Source organism: Rhinoderma darwinii, chromosome 7 (assembly GCF_050947455.1).
Source record: "Rhinoderma darwinii isolate aRhiDar2 chromosome 7, aRhiDar2.hap1, whole genome shotgun sequence".
Classification (NCBI taxonomy): Eukaryota; Metazoa; Chordata; class Amphibia; order Anura; family Rhinodermatidae; genus Rhinoderma; species Rhinoderma darwinii.
The window spans coordinates 142,334,121-142,354,269 of NC_134693.1; the positions used below are offsets into that span (position 1 = coordinate 142,334,121).

Genomic DNA, 20,149 nt, shown 5'->3' on the forward strand with positions numbered 1-20,149 from the left:
TTTTGTCGGACTTCAGAAAAACAATGGCTAATGTTGGTCTATGTTGTTTTCTAAATCCTCACGCGTCCGATGCACCGCTGACTTGCAGTGGCCAATGACCGCGTTATTTTAAATAATACCGGAAAAATCGTTTGTCCTTTGGCCACCATTAAGCAGAGATTTTGCCGAATGAGGACGACGCCACGAGGGACCGCACTCTCATACAGTCTGTCACGCAAGAAGTCCCTTAACTAATTGAGTGCCGTGCAAAATTAATTGGCGGTTCTGCTGGTCGTTCTGCTGCGCTGAGCACATAGCTTCCAGGTGTTATATGTTGAAGCGCCTCCAAAACTTGCGGTCTACTTACAAGGTCTGAAAACCGCGTGTGATTTTCAAAAACTGCGTGCAGTGTTTCCGACCTATTTAGACTGAGGTTCAAAAACGAAGCCAAAAAGCAGCAGAAACGCCCTGTGGAGACCCAGAGAGTATAATCCCGGCGCTGGCGTTGTGACCACGTTCTCTTAGTGTTTATGATGTAGGACAGATTGGCGCTGCTGCAGATCATTGCGCTGACTCAAAGGTCAATGGATCCTACTGTGACCTACATCAGTTAATATTTAATATTGGTCCTCAGCGCAAATACAAAACTTTATGAACTAGAAACAAAAGAAAAAACGAAACCGATTTCCCCTCATAACGATACAAAGCCGGACGACCGCCATTATGGGGCTGTAATACCCGGCCATACAGGTCGTCCCCCAGCACATCAGTATCTCATATCTACAGGTATCACCATGAGGTTTGTCATAACGATCGGAGGGGTTTGTTGTCACTCAGCTTTCCCAGGAACAGATGTAACTAGGAAATGGCTGGAGGAAGGATAAGGACTTGTACGGAGACGGTGCCGTGTCTCAGGCCGTTATATTTAGGCCCCGGGGTCATAAGGTCCTGTCGTGAGATGGTTCAGCAGGATCCCTGAGGGGCCGGGGGTTGTGGCCGCGTGTAACTGCTCTTACCGGGGAATACGTTATTAGATTCTAGGGCCAGGCGATTATGACCGAAATCAAAATCACCATTCATTGAACATGTGACCTCGATTATGATTATTTAGGCCACACCCCTATTTGCATGCTACGCCATTGAATTCATGTTTATCCGCTGAGCCGCTGTATACTACTGTATATGATATACCCCCTGACACTGCCCTCCATACAGTATATTGCCCCCACAGATTATATGCCCCCATAGTGCTCCCCATACAGTATAATGCCCCCATAACTGCCCCCACAGTATAATGCCCCCATAACTGCCCCCACAGTATAATGCCCCTATAACTGCCTCCCCCACAATATAATGCCCCCAAAGCTGCCCTCCACAGTATAATGCCCCCATAACTGTCCCCACACAGTATAATACCCCTATAACTGCCCCCACAGTTTTATACCCCTATAAACGCCTCCCATACAGTATAATACCCCTATAACTGCCCTACGCTCTATAATGCCCCCATAACTGCCCCCAATAGTGCCTAATAAAAATAATAATCTACATACTCCCCTAACCCTGTTACGAGTGGAGGAGATCCCTCTGGTCTGCGCGGCTCGGTGCAGATGGCGTCACTGCCTCGCGTCCGGCGATACATAGTGAATGGTGGAGCAGGGACCTCACGGCTCCCTGCTCTATCATTGGATTCGCCTGTATCTGTGTCCTGAAGATGCAGATTCAGCTTAAACCGGGGAAAAAAATATCTGATAAAAACCGAAAGCACGAGATGAAGTCGATTAATTGCGCTGAATTTTGCATTCAGGTTTTTTTTTCGATTGAGTGCACAGCCCTACTTTTCCTACTTTAGGGTGGTGTATTCCATTTTATGACAAAACTACAACTCCCAGCATACTCTCATACAGCATACTTGTCAACTGTCCCGGAATGTCCTGGAGAATCTTTCAAATAAAGGGAGACCCCCTGGAAATGCAGGTAAAACTCCCGGGTGCCCCGCATCCTCTCTAAAAGTTCACCTCCCCTTGTTCCTGCAATCGTTTTCACCGCTGCCACGGACTGTGTCTTGATGCCAGGGTCAGGACGTCGTCTGTTGTCAGTGTTTATTTACATATTTACATTTTGCCCCTCTCAGTAATTTGGGGCTCTCAACATTTCCTCAATGCCCTAACAAAAGTTGGAATTATTGTCAGAGCTTTCTTTGCCCTTAACCAATATGGCCGCATCTGAACCTCCTGTAATCACATGACCGACAGAGGAGCCGCCAGAGCGATAGATTGTAATTGAACTGCTATTCTCCATGTGACAGCCGGCGGCCATTTTGTTGAAGGTCTAAACCTAGAAAACAATTATAACTGACGACACAAAGATGGCTGCTGTACGTATCGCGGAACGGAGTAGCTCTACAATCTGCAGCCGGGAGAGTGGCGGCATGACGTCACTATAATGTGTTTACTTACTACCCTTCCGGCGCGTTTCATGACGTCAGAGCCTAGGAGGCATGGAGGAGACAACATGAATAAAGGCTGGTTAGAGCTGGAGAGCGATCCAGGTACCCGGGGGTCACAATACACAAATACTGACACCTGAGGACGTGTATAATCATTTACTGACACCAGAGGACGTATATAATCATTTACTGACACCGGAGGACGTATATAGTCACTTACTGACACCAGAGGACGTATATAATCATTTACTGACGCCGGAGGACGTATATAGTTATTTACTGACACCAGAGGACGTATATAGTCATTTACTGACGCCGGAGGACGTATATAATCATTTACTGACACCAGAGGACGTATATAATCATTTACTGACACATGAGGACGTATATAATCATTTACTGACACCAGAGGACGTATATAATCATTTACTGACACCGGAGGACGTATATAGTCACTTACTGACACCTGAGGACGTATATAATCATTTACTGACACCTGAGGACGTGTATAATCATTTACTGACACCAGAGGACGTATATAATCATTTACTGACACCGGAGGACGTATATAGTCACTTACTGACACCAGAGGACGTATATAATCATTTACTGACACCAGAGGACGTATATAGTCATTTACTGACACCAGAGGACGTATATAATCATTTACTGACACCAGAGGACGTATATAATCATTTACTGACACCTGAGGACGTATATAGTCATTTACTGACACCTGAGGACGTATATAATCATTTATTGACACCTGAGGACGTATATAATCATTTACTGACACCTGAGGACGTATATAATCATTTACTGACACCTGAGGACGTATATAATCATTTACTGACGCCGGATGACGTATATAATCATTTACTGACACCAGAGGACGTATATAATCATTTACTGACACCTGAGGACGTATATAATCATTTACTGACACCAGAGGACGTATATAATCATTTACTGACACCTGAGGACGTATATAATCATTTACTGACACCTGAGGACGTATATAATAATTTACTGACACCTGAGGACGTATATAATCATTTACTGACACATGAGGACGTATATAATCATTTACTGACACCAGAGGACGTATATAATAATTTACTGACACCTGAGGACGTATATAATCATTTACTGACACCTGAGGACGTATATAGTCATTTACTGACACCAGAGGACGTATATAATCATTTACTGACACCTGAGGACGTATATAATCATTTACTGACACATGAGGACGTATATAATCATTTACTGACACCTGAGGACGTATATAGTCATTTACTGACACCAGAGGACGTATATAATCATTTACTGACACCAGAGGACGTATATAATAATTTACTGACACCTGAGGACGTATATAGTCATTTACTGACACCAGAGGACGTATATAGTCATTTACTGACACCAGAGGACGTATATAGTCATTTACTGACACCAGAGGACGTATATAATCATTTACTGACACCTGAGGACGTATATAGTCATTTACTGACACCGGAGGACGTATATAGTCATTTACTGACACCTGAGGACGTATATAATCATTTACTGACACCTGAGGACGTATATAATCATTTACTGACACCTGAGGACGTATATAATCATTTACTGACACCAGAGGACGTATATAATCATTTACTGACACCAGAGGACGTATATAATCATTTACTGACACCAGAGGACGTATATAATCATTTACTGACACCTGAGGACGTATATAGTCATTTACTGACACCAGAGGACGTATATAATCATTTACTGACACCAGAGGACGTATATAATCATTTACTGACACCTGAGGACGTATATAATAATTTACTGACACCTGAGGACGTATATAATCATTTACTGACACCAGAGGACGTATATAGTCATTTACTGACACCAGAGGACGTATATAATCATTTACTGACACCTGAGGACGTATATAGTCATTTACTGACACCAGAGGACGTATATAGTCATTTACTGACACCAGAGGACGTATATAATCATTTACTGACACCAGAGGACGTATATAGTCATTTACTGACACCAGAGGACGTATATAATCATTTACTGACACCTGAGGACGTATATAGTCATTTACTGACACCAGAGGACGTATATAATCATTTACTGACACCTGAGGACGTATATAGTCATTTACTGACACCAGAGGACGTATATAGTCATTTACTGACACCAGAGGACGTATATAGTCATTTACTGACACCGGAGGACGTATATAGTCATTTACTGACACCTGAGGACGTATATAATCATTTACTGACACCAGAGGACGTATATAATCATTTACTGACACCAGAGGACGTATATAGTCATTTACTGACACCAGAGGACGTATATAGTCATTTACTGACACCAGAGGACGTATATAATCATTTACTGACACCTGAGGACGTATATAGTCATTTACTGACACCAGAGGACGTATATAGTCATTTACTGACACCAGAGGACGTATATAGTCATTTACTGACACCAGAGGACGTATATAATCATTTACTGACACCTGAGGACGTATATAGTCATTTACTGACACCAGAGGACGTATATAATCATTTACTGACACCTGAGGACGTATATAGTCATTTACTGACACCAGAGGACGTATATAGTCATTTACTGACACCAGAGGACGTATATAATCATTTACTGACACCTGAGGACGTATATAATCATTTACTGACACCTGAGGACGTATATAATCATTTACTGACGCCGGAGGACGTATATAATCATTTACTGACACCTGAGGACGTATATAGTCATTTACTGACACCAGAGGACGTATATAGTCATTTACTGACACCAGAGGACGTATATAGTCATTTACTGACACCAGAGGACGTATATAGTCATTTACTGACACCTGAGGACGTATATAGTCATTTACTGACACCTGAGGACGTATATAGTCATTTACTGACACCAGAGGACGTATATAATCATTTACTGACACCTGAGGACGTATATAATCATTTACTGACACCTGAGGACGTATATAGTCATTTACTGACACCGGAGGACGTATATAATCATTTACTGACACCTGAGGACGTATATAATCATTTACTGACACCTGAGGACGTGTATAGTCATTTACTGACACCTGAGGACGTATATAATCATTTACTGACACCTGAGGACGTGTATAATCATTTACTGACACCTGAGGACGTATATAATCATTTACTGACACCTGAGGACGTGTATAATCATTTACTGACACCTGAGGACGTATATAATCATTTACTGACACCTGAGGACGTGTATAATCATTTACTGACACCTGAGGACGTATATAATCATTTACTGACATCACAGGGACATATATATATATATATTGAGCGCCGTTCGCCTTCTTTATTTCAGGGCTCTTCACGTTACTGGTGGAGGATTTTGGTGAGTGATTATTTTACGGATTAAATGTCAGGACTTTGTGTTACGGCCGGACCCCGAGAAATCCCCTTATTCCAGCAACTGCTGTATTTCTGCCGCCCCTGAATCTTCTCCGGGCTTCCTAGTTCTTGTAGTTGATGTCCGGCTATTGTAATGTGGTTGAGGTCAGGGGGTGCTGGGAATAACTTCCTGTGTCAGCTGAATCTCTTCTGACGGGATAATTGTCTTTTATGCACCGTTGCGTCTACGATGTGTGAATTTTTGCCCCCTAGGTGTGAAGGGCGTTCAGGTGGAGGAGATCTATGACCTGCAGAGCAAGTGCCCGGGGTATGATGTGCCTCCTCATTCATTGTTAGTGTAACCCCCTGACTTCTGTCTTCTCACCAGTGACTGTTTTTATCCTCCCCTCCCCCACAGGCCGGTTTACGGCTTCATCTTTTTATTTAAATGGATCGAGGAACGGCGCTCGCGCAGGAAAGTGTCCACGCTGCTGGACGACACGTCCGTTATGGAGGACGAGGTGGTTAATAACATGTTCTTCGCTCATCAGGTGGGAAATGTGACAATGACGTCTACCCTCGTAAGTCCTGCCCCATCCTTCTCATCCGTGTTTTGTTCTCTCACAGCTGATCCCTAATTCCTGCGCCACTCACGCCCTCCTGAGTGTCCTGCTGAACTGTAGCGGAGTCCACCTGGGGCCGACTCTGAGCCGCATCAAGGACTTCACTAAGGGGTTCAGTCCAGAGGTAATTATGCAGCCGGATCTTTGTACACAGTGACTCAGCCAGCAGAATAGTGAGTGCAGCTCTGGAGTATAATACAGGATGTAACTCAGGATCAGTACAGCATAAGTAATGTAATGTATGTACACAGTGACTCCACCAGCAGAATAGTGAGTGCAGCTCTGGAGTATAATACCAGATATAACTCAGGATCAGTAATGCATGTACACCGTGACCCCACAAGCAGAATAGTGAGTGCAGCTCTGGGGTATAATACAGGATGTAACTCAGGATCAGTACAGGATAAGTAATGTATGTACACAGTGACTCCTCCAGCAGAATAGTGAGTGCAGCTCTGGAGTATAATACAGGATGTAACTCAGGATCAGTACAGGATAAGTAATGTAATGTATGTACACAGTGACTCCACCAGCAGAATAGTGAGTGCAGCTCTGGAGTATAATACAGGATGTAACTCAGGATCAGTACAGGATAAGTAATGTAATGTATGTACACAGTGACTCCACCAGCAGACTAGTGAGTGCAGCTCTGGAGTATAATACCAGATATAACTCAGGATCAGTAATGCATGTACACCGTGACCCCACAAGCAGAATAGTGAGTGCAGCTCTGGGGTATAATACAGGATGTAACTCAGGATCAGTACAGGATAAGTAATGTATGTACACAGTGACTCCTCCAGCAGAATAGTGAGTGCAGCTCTGGAGTATAATACAGGATGTAACTCAGGATCAGTACAGGATAAGTAATGTAATATATGTACACAGTGACTCCACCAGCAGAATAGTGAGTGCAGCTCTGGAGTATAATACAGGATGTAACTCAGGATCAGTACAGGATAAGTAATGTATGTACACAGTGACTCCTCCAGCAGAATAGTGAGTGCAGCTCTGGAATATAATACAGGATGTAACTCAGGATCAGTACAGGATAAGTAATGTAATGTATGTACACAGTGACCCCACCAGCAGAATAGTGAGTGCAGCTCTGGAGTATAATACAGGATGTAACTCAGGATCAGTACAGGATAAGTAATGTAATGTATATACACAGTGACTCCACCAGCAGAATAGTGAGTGCAGCTCTGAAGTATAATACAGGATGTAACTCAGGATCAGTACAGGATAAGTAATGTATGTACACAGTGACCCCACCAGCAGAATAGTGAGTGCAGCGCTGGAGTATAATACAGGATGTAACTCCGGATCAGTACAGGATAAGTAATGTATATACACAGTGACTCCACCAGCAGAATAGTGAGTGCAGCTCTGGAGTATAATACAGGATGTAACTCAGGATCAGTACAGGATAATTAATGTAATGTATGTACACAGTGACTCCACCAGCAGAATAGTGAGTGCAGCTCTGAAGTATAATACAGGATGTAACTCAGGATCAGTACAGGATAAGTAATGTAATGTATGTACACAGTGACTCCACCAGCAGAATAGTGAGTGCAGCTCTGAAGTATAATACAGGATGTAACGCAGGATCAGTGCAGGATAAGTAATGTCATGTATGTACACAGTGACTCCACCAGCAGAATAGTGAGTGCAGCTCTGGAGTATAATACAGGACGTAACTCAGGATCAGTACAGGATAAGTAATGTAATGTATGTACACAGTGACTCCTCCAGCAGAATAGTGAGTGCAGCTCTGGAGTATAATACAGGATGAAACTCAGGATCAGTACAGGATAAGTAATGTAATGTATGTACACAGTGACTCCACCAGCAGAATAGTGAGTGCAGCTCTGGAGTATAATACCAGATATAACTCAGGATCAGTAATGCATGTACACCGTGACCCCACAAGCAGAATAGTGAGTGCAGCTCTGGAGTATAATACCAGATATAACTCAGGATCAGTAATGCATGTACACCGTGACCCCACAAGCAGAATAGTGAGTGCAGCTCTGGAGTATAATACAGGATGTAACTCAGGATCAGTACAGGATAAGTATTGTATGTACACAGTGACTCCTCCAGCAGAATAGTGAGTGCAGCTCTGGAGTATAATACAGGATGTAACTCAGGATCAGTACAGGATAAGTAATGTAATGTATGTACACAGTGACCCCACCAGCAGAATAGTGAGTGCAGCTCTGGAGTATAATACAGGATGTAACTCCGGATCAGTACAGGATAAGTAATGTATATACACAGTGACTACACCAGCAGAATAGTGAGTGCAGCTCTGGAGTATAATACAGGATGTAACTCAGGATCAGTACAGGATAAGTAATGTCATGTATGTACACAGTGACTCCACCAGCAGAATAGTGAGCGCAGCTCTGGAGTATAATACAGGATGTAACTCAGGATCAGTACAGGATAAGTAATGTAATGTATGTACACAGTGACTCTACCAGCAGAATAGTGAGTGCAGCTCTGGAGTATAATACAGGATATAACTCAGGATCAGTACAGGATAAGTAATGTAATGTATGTACACAGTGACTCCACCAGCAGAATAGTGAGTGCAGCTCTGGAGTATAATACAGGATATAACTCAGGATCAGTACAGGATAAGTAATGTATGTACACAGTGACTCCACCAGCAGAATAGTGAGTGCAGCTCTGGAGTATAATACAGGATATAACTCCGGATCAGTACAGGATAAGTAATATAATGTATGTATACAGTGAGTGCAGCTCTGGAGTATAATACAGGATATAACTCAGGATCAGTACAGGATAAGTAATGTAATGTATGTACACAGTGACTCCACCAGCAGAATAGTGAGTGCCGATCTGGAGTATAATACAGGATGTAACTCAGGATCAGTACAGGATAAGTAATGTAATGTATGTACACAGTGACTCCACCAGCAGAATAGTGAGTACAGCTCTGGAGTATAATACAGGATGTAACTCAGGATCAGTACAGGATAAGTAATGTAATGTATGTACACAGTGACTCCACCAGCAGAATAGTGAGTGCAGCCCTGGAGTATAATACAGGATATAACTCAGGATCAGTACAGGATAAGTAATGTAATGTATGTACACAGTGACTTCACCAGCAGAATAGTGAGTGCAGCTCTGGAGTATAATACAGGATGTAACTCAGGATCAGTACAGGATATGTAATGTATGTACACAGTGACTCCACCAGAAGAATAGTGAGTGCAGCTCTGGAGTATAATACAGGATGTAACTCAGGATCAGTACTGAATATGTAATGTATGTACACAGTGACTCAACCAGCAGAATAGTGAGTGCAGCTCTGGAGTATAATACAGGATGTAACTCAGGATCAGTACAGGATAAGTAATGTAATGTATGTACACAGTGACTCCACCAGCAGAATAGTGAGTACAGCTCTGGAGTATAATACAGGATGTAACTCCGGATCAGTACAGGTTGAGTAATGTAATGTATGTACACAGTGACTCCACCAGCAGAATAGTGAGTGCAGCTCTGGAGTATAATACAGGATATAACTCCGGATCTGTACAGGTTAAGTAATGTAATATATGTACACAGTGACTCCACCAGCAGAATAGTGAGTGCAGCTCTGGAGTATAATACAGGATGTAACTCAGGATCAGTACAGGATAAGTAATGTAATGTATGTACATCGTGACTCCACCAGCAGAATAGTGAGTGCAGCTCTGGAGTATAACACAGGATATAACTCAGGATCAGTACAGGGTAAGTAATGTATGTACACAGTGACTCCACCAGCAGAATAGTGAGTGCAGCTCTGGAGTATAATACAGGATGTTTATGGAGATTAATTTTATGTATAGACTGTAAGATTGGGTTCAGGGGTGACGGGGTCTTGCAGTGACTGTGAGGTATTTTCTTGTTTTGTCCCCTCTCTTAGAGTAAAGGTTATGCTATTGGGAACGCTCCTGAATTGGCAAAAGCTCACAACAGCCATGCTCGGTAAGTCCTGGAGTTATTGTGCACAGTCTCTGTCCCACCTAGAAAAAGAGTTTCTTATAGTGGACAACTCGTGGTAAAAGCTTAAAATCCAGCTTTTTACCCAGAGAGGACCACCCCACCCCCATAGTCATACATAACTGATCTGCGCCAATCACTGGGGTTTTCTTACTGGACACGTGGGCAGTTCTCCCCAGTGGCTCAGGACATGGAAGAATTTTTGTTTACATTTTGAGACTGAAAGACTGTCCTAACTTTGTCCTGCACACACAGCTGATGGGCTTGTTGCAATGTATCAGTCTGGTAAAGAGCTTTTAGCCTGGAGTTTAGCTCACAGAGATTTGTCCACACTAATACATTGTAACTACACAATAGATGTCTGAGCAGGACTACTTCAGTGCCGGTGTTCAGCATATGAATGTAAATAATTAATGTTTCCATTCACTGACAGCAAGCAAATATCTTCAAAATAGTGAGGAATTTTTCATTAAATGATATTTAATAAAATCAGAAATTCCTTAAAAATCTCCTGCGTTGTCAGGACTGATATTAACACTCTCTTGTTTTCTTTCCGCAGGCCAGAGCCGCGTCACCTGCCGGAAAAGCAGAACGGCATCAGCGCAGTGCGCACAATGGAGGCGTTTCACTTTGTCAGTTACGTTCCCATTAAGGGGCGTCTGTTTGAGCTGGATGGCCTAAAGGTTTACCCTATTGATCATGGTGAGATCATTCTAGAGGAATGCTATACGCTCATACACCCATAGCTCCGAGCATTTAATCCTGTAAGCCCTGCCCCCGATCCACTCCGTAACGCCAACAAAACCTGAAAAACACCCACTTTTAGCCACATTTGCATAGGCCCCACCCCTTTGATGCCCATTTTTGGGATAATCATTCAAAAAATAGACTTTTTGGGAGGTATGAAGACGCTGGAGATTCAGAGCAGGCAGGACGTGGACATTGATGCGGATGGAGATTTGTCTTGTGACAACACTGCGCCTGACCGGAATCTGACGAGGACTCGGTGTCATCACAATCACTCAGCAGTGTTAGTAAATCTGGGCCATTGAGTTTCAATTCCTCAACATTTTTAAAATCTCTGCTTGCTTTCTGTAAATGATGATTCCACTATAAATCCAGAGGCCTTTAACCCATCCTGGCCTAGTCCATGGTGCTGAGCTGCAATGTCACATACAGCCTGTGGACAGGTGTGGCGCCGTTTTTGGAAGAAAGCCGCCATGTTTGACTAATCCTGCACATATATACATATTACTGGACACCGGCCCTTTAAGCAGTGGCTCTGCGGTTCGTTGCTTGGGCTCAAACATAAACATAGGACGTTTTCCGCCATGACCCCGGCTCTAGAATCTGTCCGCTGCATCACCCCGAGTTCACGTTGTCATTATTCTTCTCAGGTCCTTGGGCGGAGGACGAGGAGTGGACAGACAAGGCTCGCAGGGTTATTATGGAGCGGATTGGCCTGGCCACAGCGGGGTAAGGTGATTGGCCGGCGCTGGACAGGTGACGTCACTTGTAGGTCTCATTCGATGGCTTTTGCTCTCCCCTGTACAGGGAGCCGTATCATGACATCCGCTTTAATCTGATGGCCGTGGTGCCCGACCGAAGGCTGAAATACGAGAGCAGACTCAATATCCTGAAGATGAACAGACAGACCGTGCTGGAGGCTTTACAGCAGGTGCGGGGGATGGGACGAGGCAGCCCCCCTCCCCCACAGTCCATAATAACCTGTATTATTATAACCTGAACCATTAACGTTCACTTCCTTCTGTGATTTCTATGTCTAAAGTTGATCCGGGTGACGCAGCCAGAGCTGATCCAGGCCCAGAAACCCGCAGAGTCCCCGAATAATGAGGAACCAAAGGCAAATCCAGCAAAGTCTGCAGCCGGCCAGGAGGGAACGAACACGCCGAATACCCAAAATAATCCCACCGGTACGTGACGCCGTTTCCATCAGTGTTACCTGGACTTTAAAAGAGATTGTTCACCTGAACTTATTATTAGTCTGGTTGCTAAGGATACATTGTAACAACCTTTGTCTTTTCTATGAGGTTGTCAAGCAGGGAGTCCCTAGCAACCAGTCTGTCCGATGACTCAGGCCTTCAGCTTCAGGCACATTTACCGCAGAGGAGGGGCCGGGGGCTTTTCTCTATCACTTGCTGCTATATTATCCCCTAGGATTGGTTGCTGTGTATATTCTGATTACGTCGTGTCTGTCACTTTGTAGATGTGAGCGGAGAAGCCGCGGGATCTGTCCAGCGAACTTCTGTGACCCAAACCTCCGGCAAACCTAACGCCGTTCCTCATAACGGGGGCACGGCCACTGCACAAGCCCCCCGGCTCCCTGCTTTCCTCGATAACCACAACTATGCCAAGTCCCCAATGCAGGTGAGTGATCCTGAAAGACGAGGGGGACGGGTAGAGATATGGGACCATGGGGAGATAATAGGGACCATATCGGTGCTGTACTTGTTGGTGGGAAACAGTTATCAGCTTTGTAGATTGGGGTGTGCAGCAGAGTAGGTTGTAGTGTACAAGAAGATTGATGTATATTATGTGCAACATTTTAACTGTAGGAAGAAGAAGATTTGGCGGCAGGCGTTGGGCGATCGCGGGGAATCCCACCACCCTCCCCAGACTCGGATGAAGATGAGGACGAGGAAACGGAGACAACTGCAAGACCACCGACCCTTCCTGGGTGAGTTAGAGGTCAGATTTCTGCGGGGAGGGAGATGGACAGCGTGCAGGTGGCCATATATTTGTCTGGCAGCGACCCCTACAGGGATAATGTGCTATTACGTGGCGCCCATTCAAATCATTATGTGAGCATATTGCGCCAAGTCCTCAAGAGCCAACCTCACCAGCCTCGCCACTCTGGCTAATAGATCTGAATCTTGATCAGATAACCCCCCAGGCCCTATGACGATCCTATTACCTGATGATGCGATGGCCCCTCACACCAGACATTAGAGCACATTTTGTAAGATCTGCTCCTTTCCCGCAGGTTCAAGAGAAGAAGTTCCGCGTCTCTGCCGCCACCTCCCGGTCCTGAACTTCCCGCTAACGTCTTGGTTGAGAAGTTAAAGGAAACTCAAAGAGAACTATGTTCCCCACTCTCTATAAAGACCGTGGCCCCTGTGGCTCCTCATTCCCAGCCGTCACCAACCCCCAGCAACGAGAGTACAGACACCGCTTCAGAAATTGGCAGCGCTTTCAACTCCCCCCTCCGCTCCCCTCTGAGATCCGCAAACCCCACCCGACCCTCCAGTCCGGTCACATCTCATCTCTCGAAGGTCCTGTTTGGGGAGGAGGAGCCTCTTCTACGATTGGACTCCGTGCGATACAACCGTGCGGTGCGGGAGCTGGGGCCGCTGGTTGGCACTGGGATTCTACACCTAAGCCGAGATGGGCACCTCTGTACGCTCAGCCGCATGGGTGGGTATGATGGAGGGACTGAGGACAAGTCTACCCCAAAAGGTTTTTTGGTTTATTTTCCAGTCTTATTTATAGAAAAATGTCTGGAAACTGGAAAAAATGCCTCCTGTTTGTTCTATTTTATGGTAGTTTGTTCAATGAATAAGTATGAAAGTGTGACCCCCACTATAGCACCGACAACAAACACCCTATATTTTAGTTTTACATGTTTCTCCCTCCCTTTACACGCAGCCTCCGGACATGGGGGGAATCATCCAAATAGACTATTGTAGCTAAGGCTCAAAAGTAGATGGGGCCGGGGTAATTGCGGTGTGTTTGGGGGTAATTGCTGTATGTTTGGGGGTAATTGCGGTGTGTTTGGGGGTAATTGCGGTGTGTTTGGGGGTAATTGCGGTGTGTTTGGGGGTAATTGCTGTGTGTTTGGGGGTAATTGCGGTGTGTTTGGGGGTAATTGCGGTGTGTTTGGGGGTAATTGCGGTGTGTTTGGGGGTAATTGCGGTGTGTTTGGGGGTAATTGCGGTGTGTTTGGGGGTAATTGCGGTGTGTTTGGGGGTAATTGCTGTGTGTTTGGGGGTAATTGCTGTGTGTTTGGGGGTAATTGCGGTGTGTTTGGGGGTAATTGCGGTGTGTTTGGGGGTAATTGCGGTGTGTTTGGGGGTAATTGCGGTGTGTTTGGGGGTAATTGCGGTGTGTTTGGGGGTAATTGCGGTGTGCTTGGGGGTAATTGCGGTGTGCTTGGGGGTAATTGCGGTGTGCTTGGGGGTAATTGCTCTGTGCTTGTGGGTAATGCACATTCTTCATGATAGAAATGTGTTAATGGCTGAGCCCCTGCCGACCATACAAAATGTGTTCGTGTCATGCAGGATGTCCACTAGGGTGTGAGGTGTTCACTTTTTGGGGGAGGTCATTTTTTAATTCTTATTTTCATTGTTTTTATTTTTTTACATTTTACTATATTAATTTTATTTTTCACAATGGGGTGTGTTAGCCGTGATCTAGTGTTAGCAGCCTGTAGACTATTACTAGTGATCTGTATACACAGACATAGATACAGATCACATCTTCTCTGCATGCCTCCGAGCAGGGAATCCCTGTGACATCGTTAATGACATCACTGGGTTCCCTAGCAACCTCCCGAAAGCAGAAGCGGCGCTGCACTGCATGCCGGAGACGGCACTATCCCTTTAATTTACATGGGGTGGGCAGGAAAGGGGCTAAAAGGGTTTTCCCACCATAGTGTTGGGGAATAATTGCTGTGACCCCCCCCCCCCCTCCTTCACCCCCGAAATGTGGCAGCTTTGATCCTGATCACATGGGAAGAGGCAGTGACAGTCCCGCTGCCACGTCATACAACTCTATGGTGGGGGACACTGCATTTTGCCCATTCTGGGTTTAGATTCTGATTTGGAACAAGCACAGACCCCCAGCATAGGGGGGGGGGGGGTCCCATTCATCCAGGTGGAGCATAGAGGCAGTGACTAGCTCAGGAGGCTGAACCTGTAAATACTGATCGGGGATGATTCACAATTTTATCTTTATTCTCAGATTCTGGCAAAGTTTCCCCTAAAATCAAACTGGAGGAAGGAAGAGAAAACTCAGAGGCAGAAGGATCCCGTTGCAAACCCCCAGAAGCTCCAGTAGGGGACAGATTTTCTCCAAAGGTGAGGTCTCCTGCGTGTATATATAATAGATATGGCGCCATCATGGTCATGACTGAGCATTGGCTAAAAATGGGGTTGTCCAATATTAGAAAAACATGGCTGCTTTCTTCCAAATACACCGCCAGACGTCTCCTCCAATCGCTTCAATAAAGCTGCAATACCAGATACAACCTGTGGACAGGTGCAGCGCTGTTCTTGGAAATAGCAGCCATGTTTTTTTAATCCTCTACCGTCCCTTTAATGGATTCACAAATCGATTTTTGCAAGATCTGAGATTTACTTTTTAAAAATTTGTAAGAATTGTAAGCAATCGCCCATTAATTCTTTGTACTGGACGCTGCGCCCGTTTCATTGAGGAGTCCGAAACGTTTAGACTTGTGTTGTGTTCCAGGAACTCTTGGCTCTGCTGAAGTGCGTGGAAGCCGAAATCTCCACGTCTGAGGCTTCTCTGAGGGAAGAGCTGGAAAAGCGCAAGAAATTTAAGGTTCCTCCTCCTGTCGGCCTCTCGTTTCCCTGCGTCTCTTCCTCTCTGCGTTACTCACCCGTCTCCCCCTTTCTTTCCAGATCGATGACCAGAGGAGGACACACAACTATGACGAGTTTATCTGCGCATTCATCTCCATGTTGGCTCAGGAAGGTAAGTGTCCGGGATGGGGTAGGGGGCTGCTTCTCGGGGGGCCCATGTACTAACCCCCTACTCTTGTTCCCTAGGAATGCTGGCCAGCTTGGTGGAGCAGAACATATCGGTTAGGAGACGGCAGGGGGTCAGCATCGGTCGTCTGCATAAACAGAGGAAGCCGGACCGCCGTAAACGTTCCCGTCCTTACAAGGCCAAGCGCCAGTGATTCCATGGTAGATAGCGCTGCCCTGCAGAATCATATATGGGATATTGACAGGGAGGTAGGGAGGATCCGCACCCGTGTATATGATGTATATAAACTGTTTTTATATCTCTTATGTATACTTCTGTTCTATATGAGCTGTATACTTTCATTGCATTGCCCCCCCACCCCCACGTCATGTGACCATCCAGGATTAGTTACGTTATTTAACATCCTGGTCACATGACTTCTGGAGAACTGACGGGTGTTGTTGCGCAGCGGGCAGGTCCCAGGCTATTGACTGTACGACACACTGGCTGGTCCCATCACCTCCCAATCACCACAGATCACACTAAGTCCCCACAGGTGACCGGCCGTATGTTAACAGGTTTTTTTTTATGTGGCGTAATAAACATGAGAAAACATCCCACAAATGTGTTCTGGATCTGCTGAGCGTGTCTGGGGGTCCACGGGCTGCGGGGGGAGTGCGGAGACATTACTGTGTGCGTGACGTACTGCATTATGGGGGAGGAATGGGGCACGGACGTAAACGGGGACAAAATACAATTATATTGCAGTACTGATTACGGCCAAACAAGTTCTCCCTCTCCGAGCTGCAGATTGATTTGATTTGTGCAACCTGAAATAAAGCTGAATCATCGTATGCTGAAAAGAAAGACTTTGTGGTTTAATTCCTCACCATTTTTAAGATCTGTGCTTGCTGTCAGTGAATGCGAACATCAAGCGGCTCAAAACCAACCTAATACTTTTCACAGTTGCGGGTTTGTTACAATTGTATCCAGACTAATGAAGAATATTTCCATCTAATGACAGCAAGCAGAGTGCTTAAAAAAAATATATATGAGGAATTTTAACACCCTGGGGGAGATTTATTAAAGCGGTCCTGAAGTCTGACCGGATATAACAAGACCAGAGAGGCAGAAACTGCACCAAGTTCATCCCAGTACCGCACGCTGTATGATATATTTGGCGCAGCTCGCTCGATATATTAGACTCTTTTTGCCCCCTTAGACACTGACATTTTCTGCCGAAAGAGCGGCGCATGCCATCAATAAGTCTGGCGCGTCTCGCCACTCTCACACGCAACCGTTTTCTAGACACATTTCAAGACTGTAGAAGTGAAGCCTAAAAAAAACGTCTAAAACATAATAAATGTGGCGCGTGGCGTGTACAACCGTTTGGTGGCGCAGCTTGCTTTTTACATCTTCCCCACCGTCATGGAGGATGTATAACAGCGCAGTACCAGCTGTATCTGCTTACAAGTGCGGGTAACTACAACTCCTAGCATTCTCATATGGTGGGTCGGTTTGCGCACGATTGAAGGACCATCAGACACACGGCGGTCACTGATAAACTTTATGCAGCTGCAGCAAAGTCCGTGATCCTACAATGAACTATTGGGCGTCTAAGTGGATGGGCATCAATGGTTGTGTCTGGCGCAATGACTGCACAGGGGGGGTTGGCACATACGCAGGCTCGTCCGTGGTCGTCAGTAATCAAGGGCACAGATTAGGGCCACGCCACGCTTTATCCAGTGTGACTGGGGCTTCCGGCTGGGCAGCTCCACCGCAATGACGTAGTTAGTGGAATGTCCGGTGGTCGACAGAGTTCCTAGAAGAAAGAAGAATCCATGAAGACGCCGTAATATGAGAGTGACCCCTACAGAGGATTTATTTTCTTACCTGCCCTTGTGAGCGTCTTGTAAATGGGGCACAGGTATATCCCAGATCCGGGCGGCCGGCGATCAGCAACGGGGAGGAGCCAGAGGACGGCCATCTCTGTGTAAAGTTCTTTGGGTTTCGACTCTGCCAACTGCATCGTCGTCTTATCCCAACAAGCTCCTTCCAGGTATATTCCGTGTATATAACATCCCTCCGGGGGGCGCTCTCGCAGATCTGCCACCGTCTCACTGAGGATCTGGACAAGAACAAAAGAAAATTCCAACAGAACGGACACTGTCTCTTTAAATCAAGATATTACACAATGGAGGTGTCCTCTTCACGACTGCGGCGGGACTTGGGTCATAATTCCAACAGATTTTTTTTCTCCATATTTCTATATATTCCAGATAACTGGCAGCCTCAGAAAACGAGCAAATTAAAGGAGCGGCTGTCACCTCAGCACTGGGGATATGTGACCGGGAGGAGTCGTCCGTACAGGCAAATGTCCTATAGATAATGGTTATCAGTGTGGTTTGCTTTAGAGCCCCCATAATACAGCAGTTCAGGGGTTAATCACCTTAAAATCAAAGGAGATTGTATCAATGGAGATCACGTGTTTCCTTGCAAAATTTTGCAAAGTTCCAGTTAGGAACGCCTGAGGGAAAAACAATCCACTGATCCAGAAGACGGCGGGGATCCCGTCCGCGATCCACTGCTGAAGGAAGTCCATTCTCTGTAGAAGATCGATGACCCAGGAGGCCAGAGGCTTCAGCGAGGGATAAGCCTGCAAAGACACCACATTCAGTTGCGTTTACTTAAAGCGACACTCCGGTTCTGGGACAACATTTTAAATATGATTTATATGGAGTAGTAATATCTGATGCCCTCCAGTTGCCTCCCCCCCCCCCCCCCCATGCCATCGATCTGCCGTTTTAGGGTCCCCTTTGTGCTGTCCCAAAATGGTTGCAGCGCTTCTTAGACTAAGTGCAGTTGCAAACGACCGAGTGCCACTGGGGCCGTTTTTTACGGAATCTGAGTGGCACCCGATCGTTTTCACGGACCCATTCACTTTATCGGATGCGTGAAAACTGACCCGATCCGTGGAAAGATAGGACATGTCCTATCTTGTCACGGAGGGGACTTGGCAGGTGCACACTGTCGTGTGCATGAGGCATATGAGTCTGAGACAATCCCACCGTTCCCGGATTGGCCAGAGCCGCTCACATGAGCAGTTCTGTCCAATCCGTGAACAGAGGGAGTGTCTTAGACTTAGCCTGAGAAGCGCTGTGGCCATTTTGAGACACAGAAAGGACCCTAGAACGACGGATCCATGGCATAGGGGGGGGGGGGGCAACTGGAGGGCATCAGATATTATTCCTCCATATAAACCATTATCATTTTGTCCTGAGGCCGGAGCGTCACTTTAAGCAGTCCAGTGCCGAGGCTTCCGGCAGGACACTCACCTTCGCTCTCCAGAGTTCTGGCACAGAGTTGTTATATAGACTGGTCGCCATGAGCTCCAGCTGAGAGGACATGACCACCTGGCCTTTCATTGCCTTCAGCAGATCTCTCAGGGTCTGGAAGAGGACGTCGAGTAATCTGTTATACCTGGGGGAACAGGGACTGTTGAAGTAAGTATAATACCCAGACACAGCCGATCCTGCGTCCTGCCCGGTCCTTACCGTAGGACTTCCTGCACCAGCACGGTGTTCATTGACTCTTGGTACATGACCGGATACTTTATCATCACGTCCTGCACAGAGATGAGCTGTGGGATCTTCTTCAGGATCCCTTCCGCAATTTCTTCCACCATCTACGGGAACATACGCCAAAATTAATGTCACAGCTCCTGCAACCACCTTGGACATGTACATGGTGGTGGTGGTGGTGGTGATGATGGTGGTAGTGTTTGATGGTAGTGATGATGATGTTGTTGTTGATGATGATCGTGATTGGTGGTGGTGGTGTTAGTGATGGTAGTGTTGGTGGTGGTGATGATGATGGTGGTGGTGGTGGTGGTGGTGGTGGTGGTGGTGGTGATACTC

The 20,149-nt window shown here is 45.8% G+C and overlaps 2 protein-coding genes across 3 annotated transcripts in view; one reads left to right on the forward strand and one right to left on the reverse strand.

Annotated features, from left to right (window-relative positions):
• Positions 1-2,354: 2,354 nt before the first annotated feature.
• Positions 2,355-16,856, forward strand: BAP1 (BRCA1 associated deubiquitinase 1). Its single transcript, XM_075831900.1, has 17 exons — positions 2,355-2,530; positions 5,828-5,857; positions 6,127-6,181; positions 6,272-6,404; positions 6,481-6,600; positions 10,429-10,490; positions 11,065-11,207; positions 11,903-11,981; positions 12,060-12,183; positions 12,295-12,439; positions 12,733-12,893; positions 13,082-13,203; positions 13,510-13,940; positions 15,486-15,601; positions 15,993-16,085; positions 16,166-16,238; positions 16,313-16,856. Exons 1-17 carry the CDS (start codon positions 2,425-2,427, stop codon positions 16,444-16,446), a joined length of 2,127 nt encoding a protein of 708 aa, XP_075688015.1. The 5' UTR covers positions 2,355-2,424; the 3' UTR covers positions 16,447-16,856.
• Positions 16,857-17,781: 925 nt separating this feature from the next.
• The window catches only part of DNAH1 (dynein axonemal heavy chain 1), a 51,866-nt gene continuing 49,498 nt past the window's right edge, over positions 17,782-20,149 (reverse strand). For both annotated transcript variants that reach the window (XM_075831902.1, XM_075831903.1), the window contains 5 exons: positions 19,787-19,917; positions 19,568-19,712; positions 18,682-18,888; positions 18,126-18,360; positions 17,782-18,054 (listed from right to left, as the gene is read on the reverse strand). In XM_075831902.1, the coding sequence (XP_075688017.1) occupies positions 17,933-18,054; positions 18,126-18,360; positions 18,682-18,888; positions 19,568-19,712; positions 19,787-19,917 (840 nt within the window). In that variant the 3' untranslated portion in view covers positions 17,782-17,932. The remainder of the gene's footprint in view (positions 18,055-18,125; positions 18,361-18,681; positions 18,889-19,567; positions 19,713-19,786; positions 19,918-20,149) is intronic.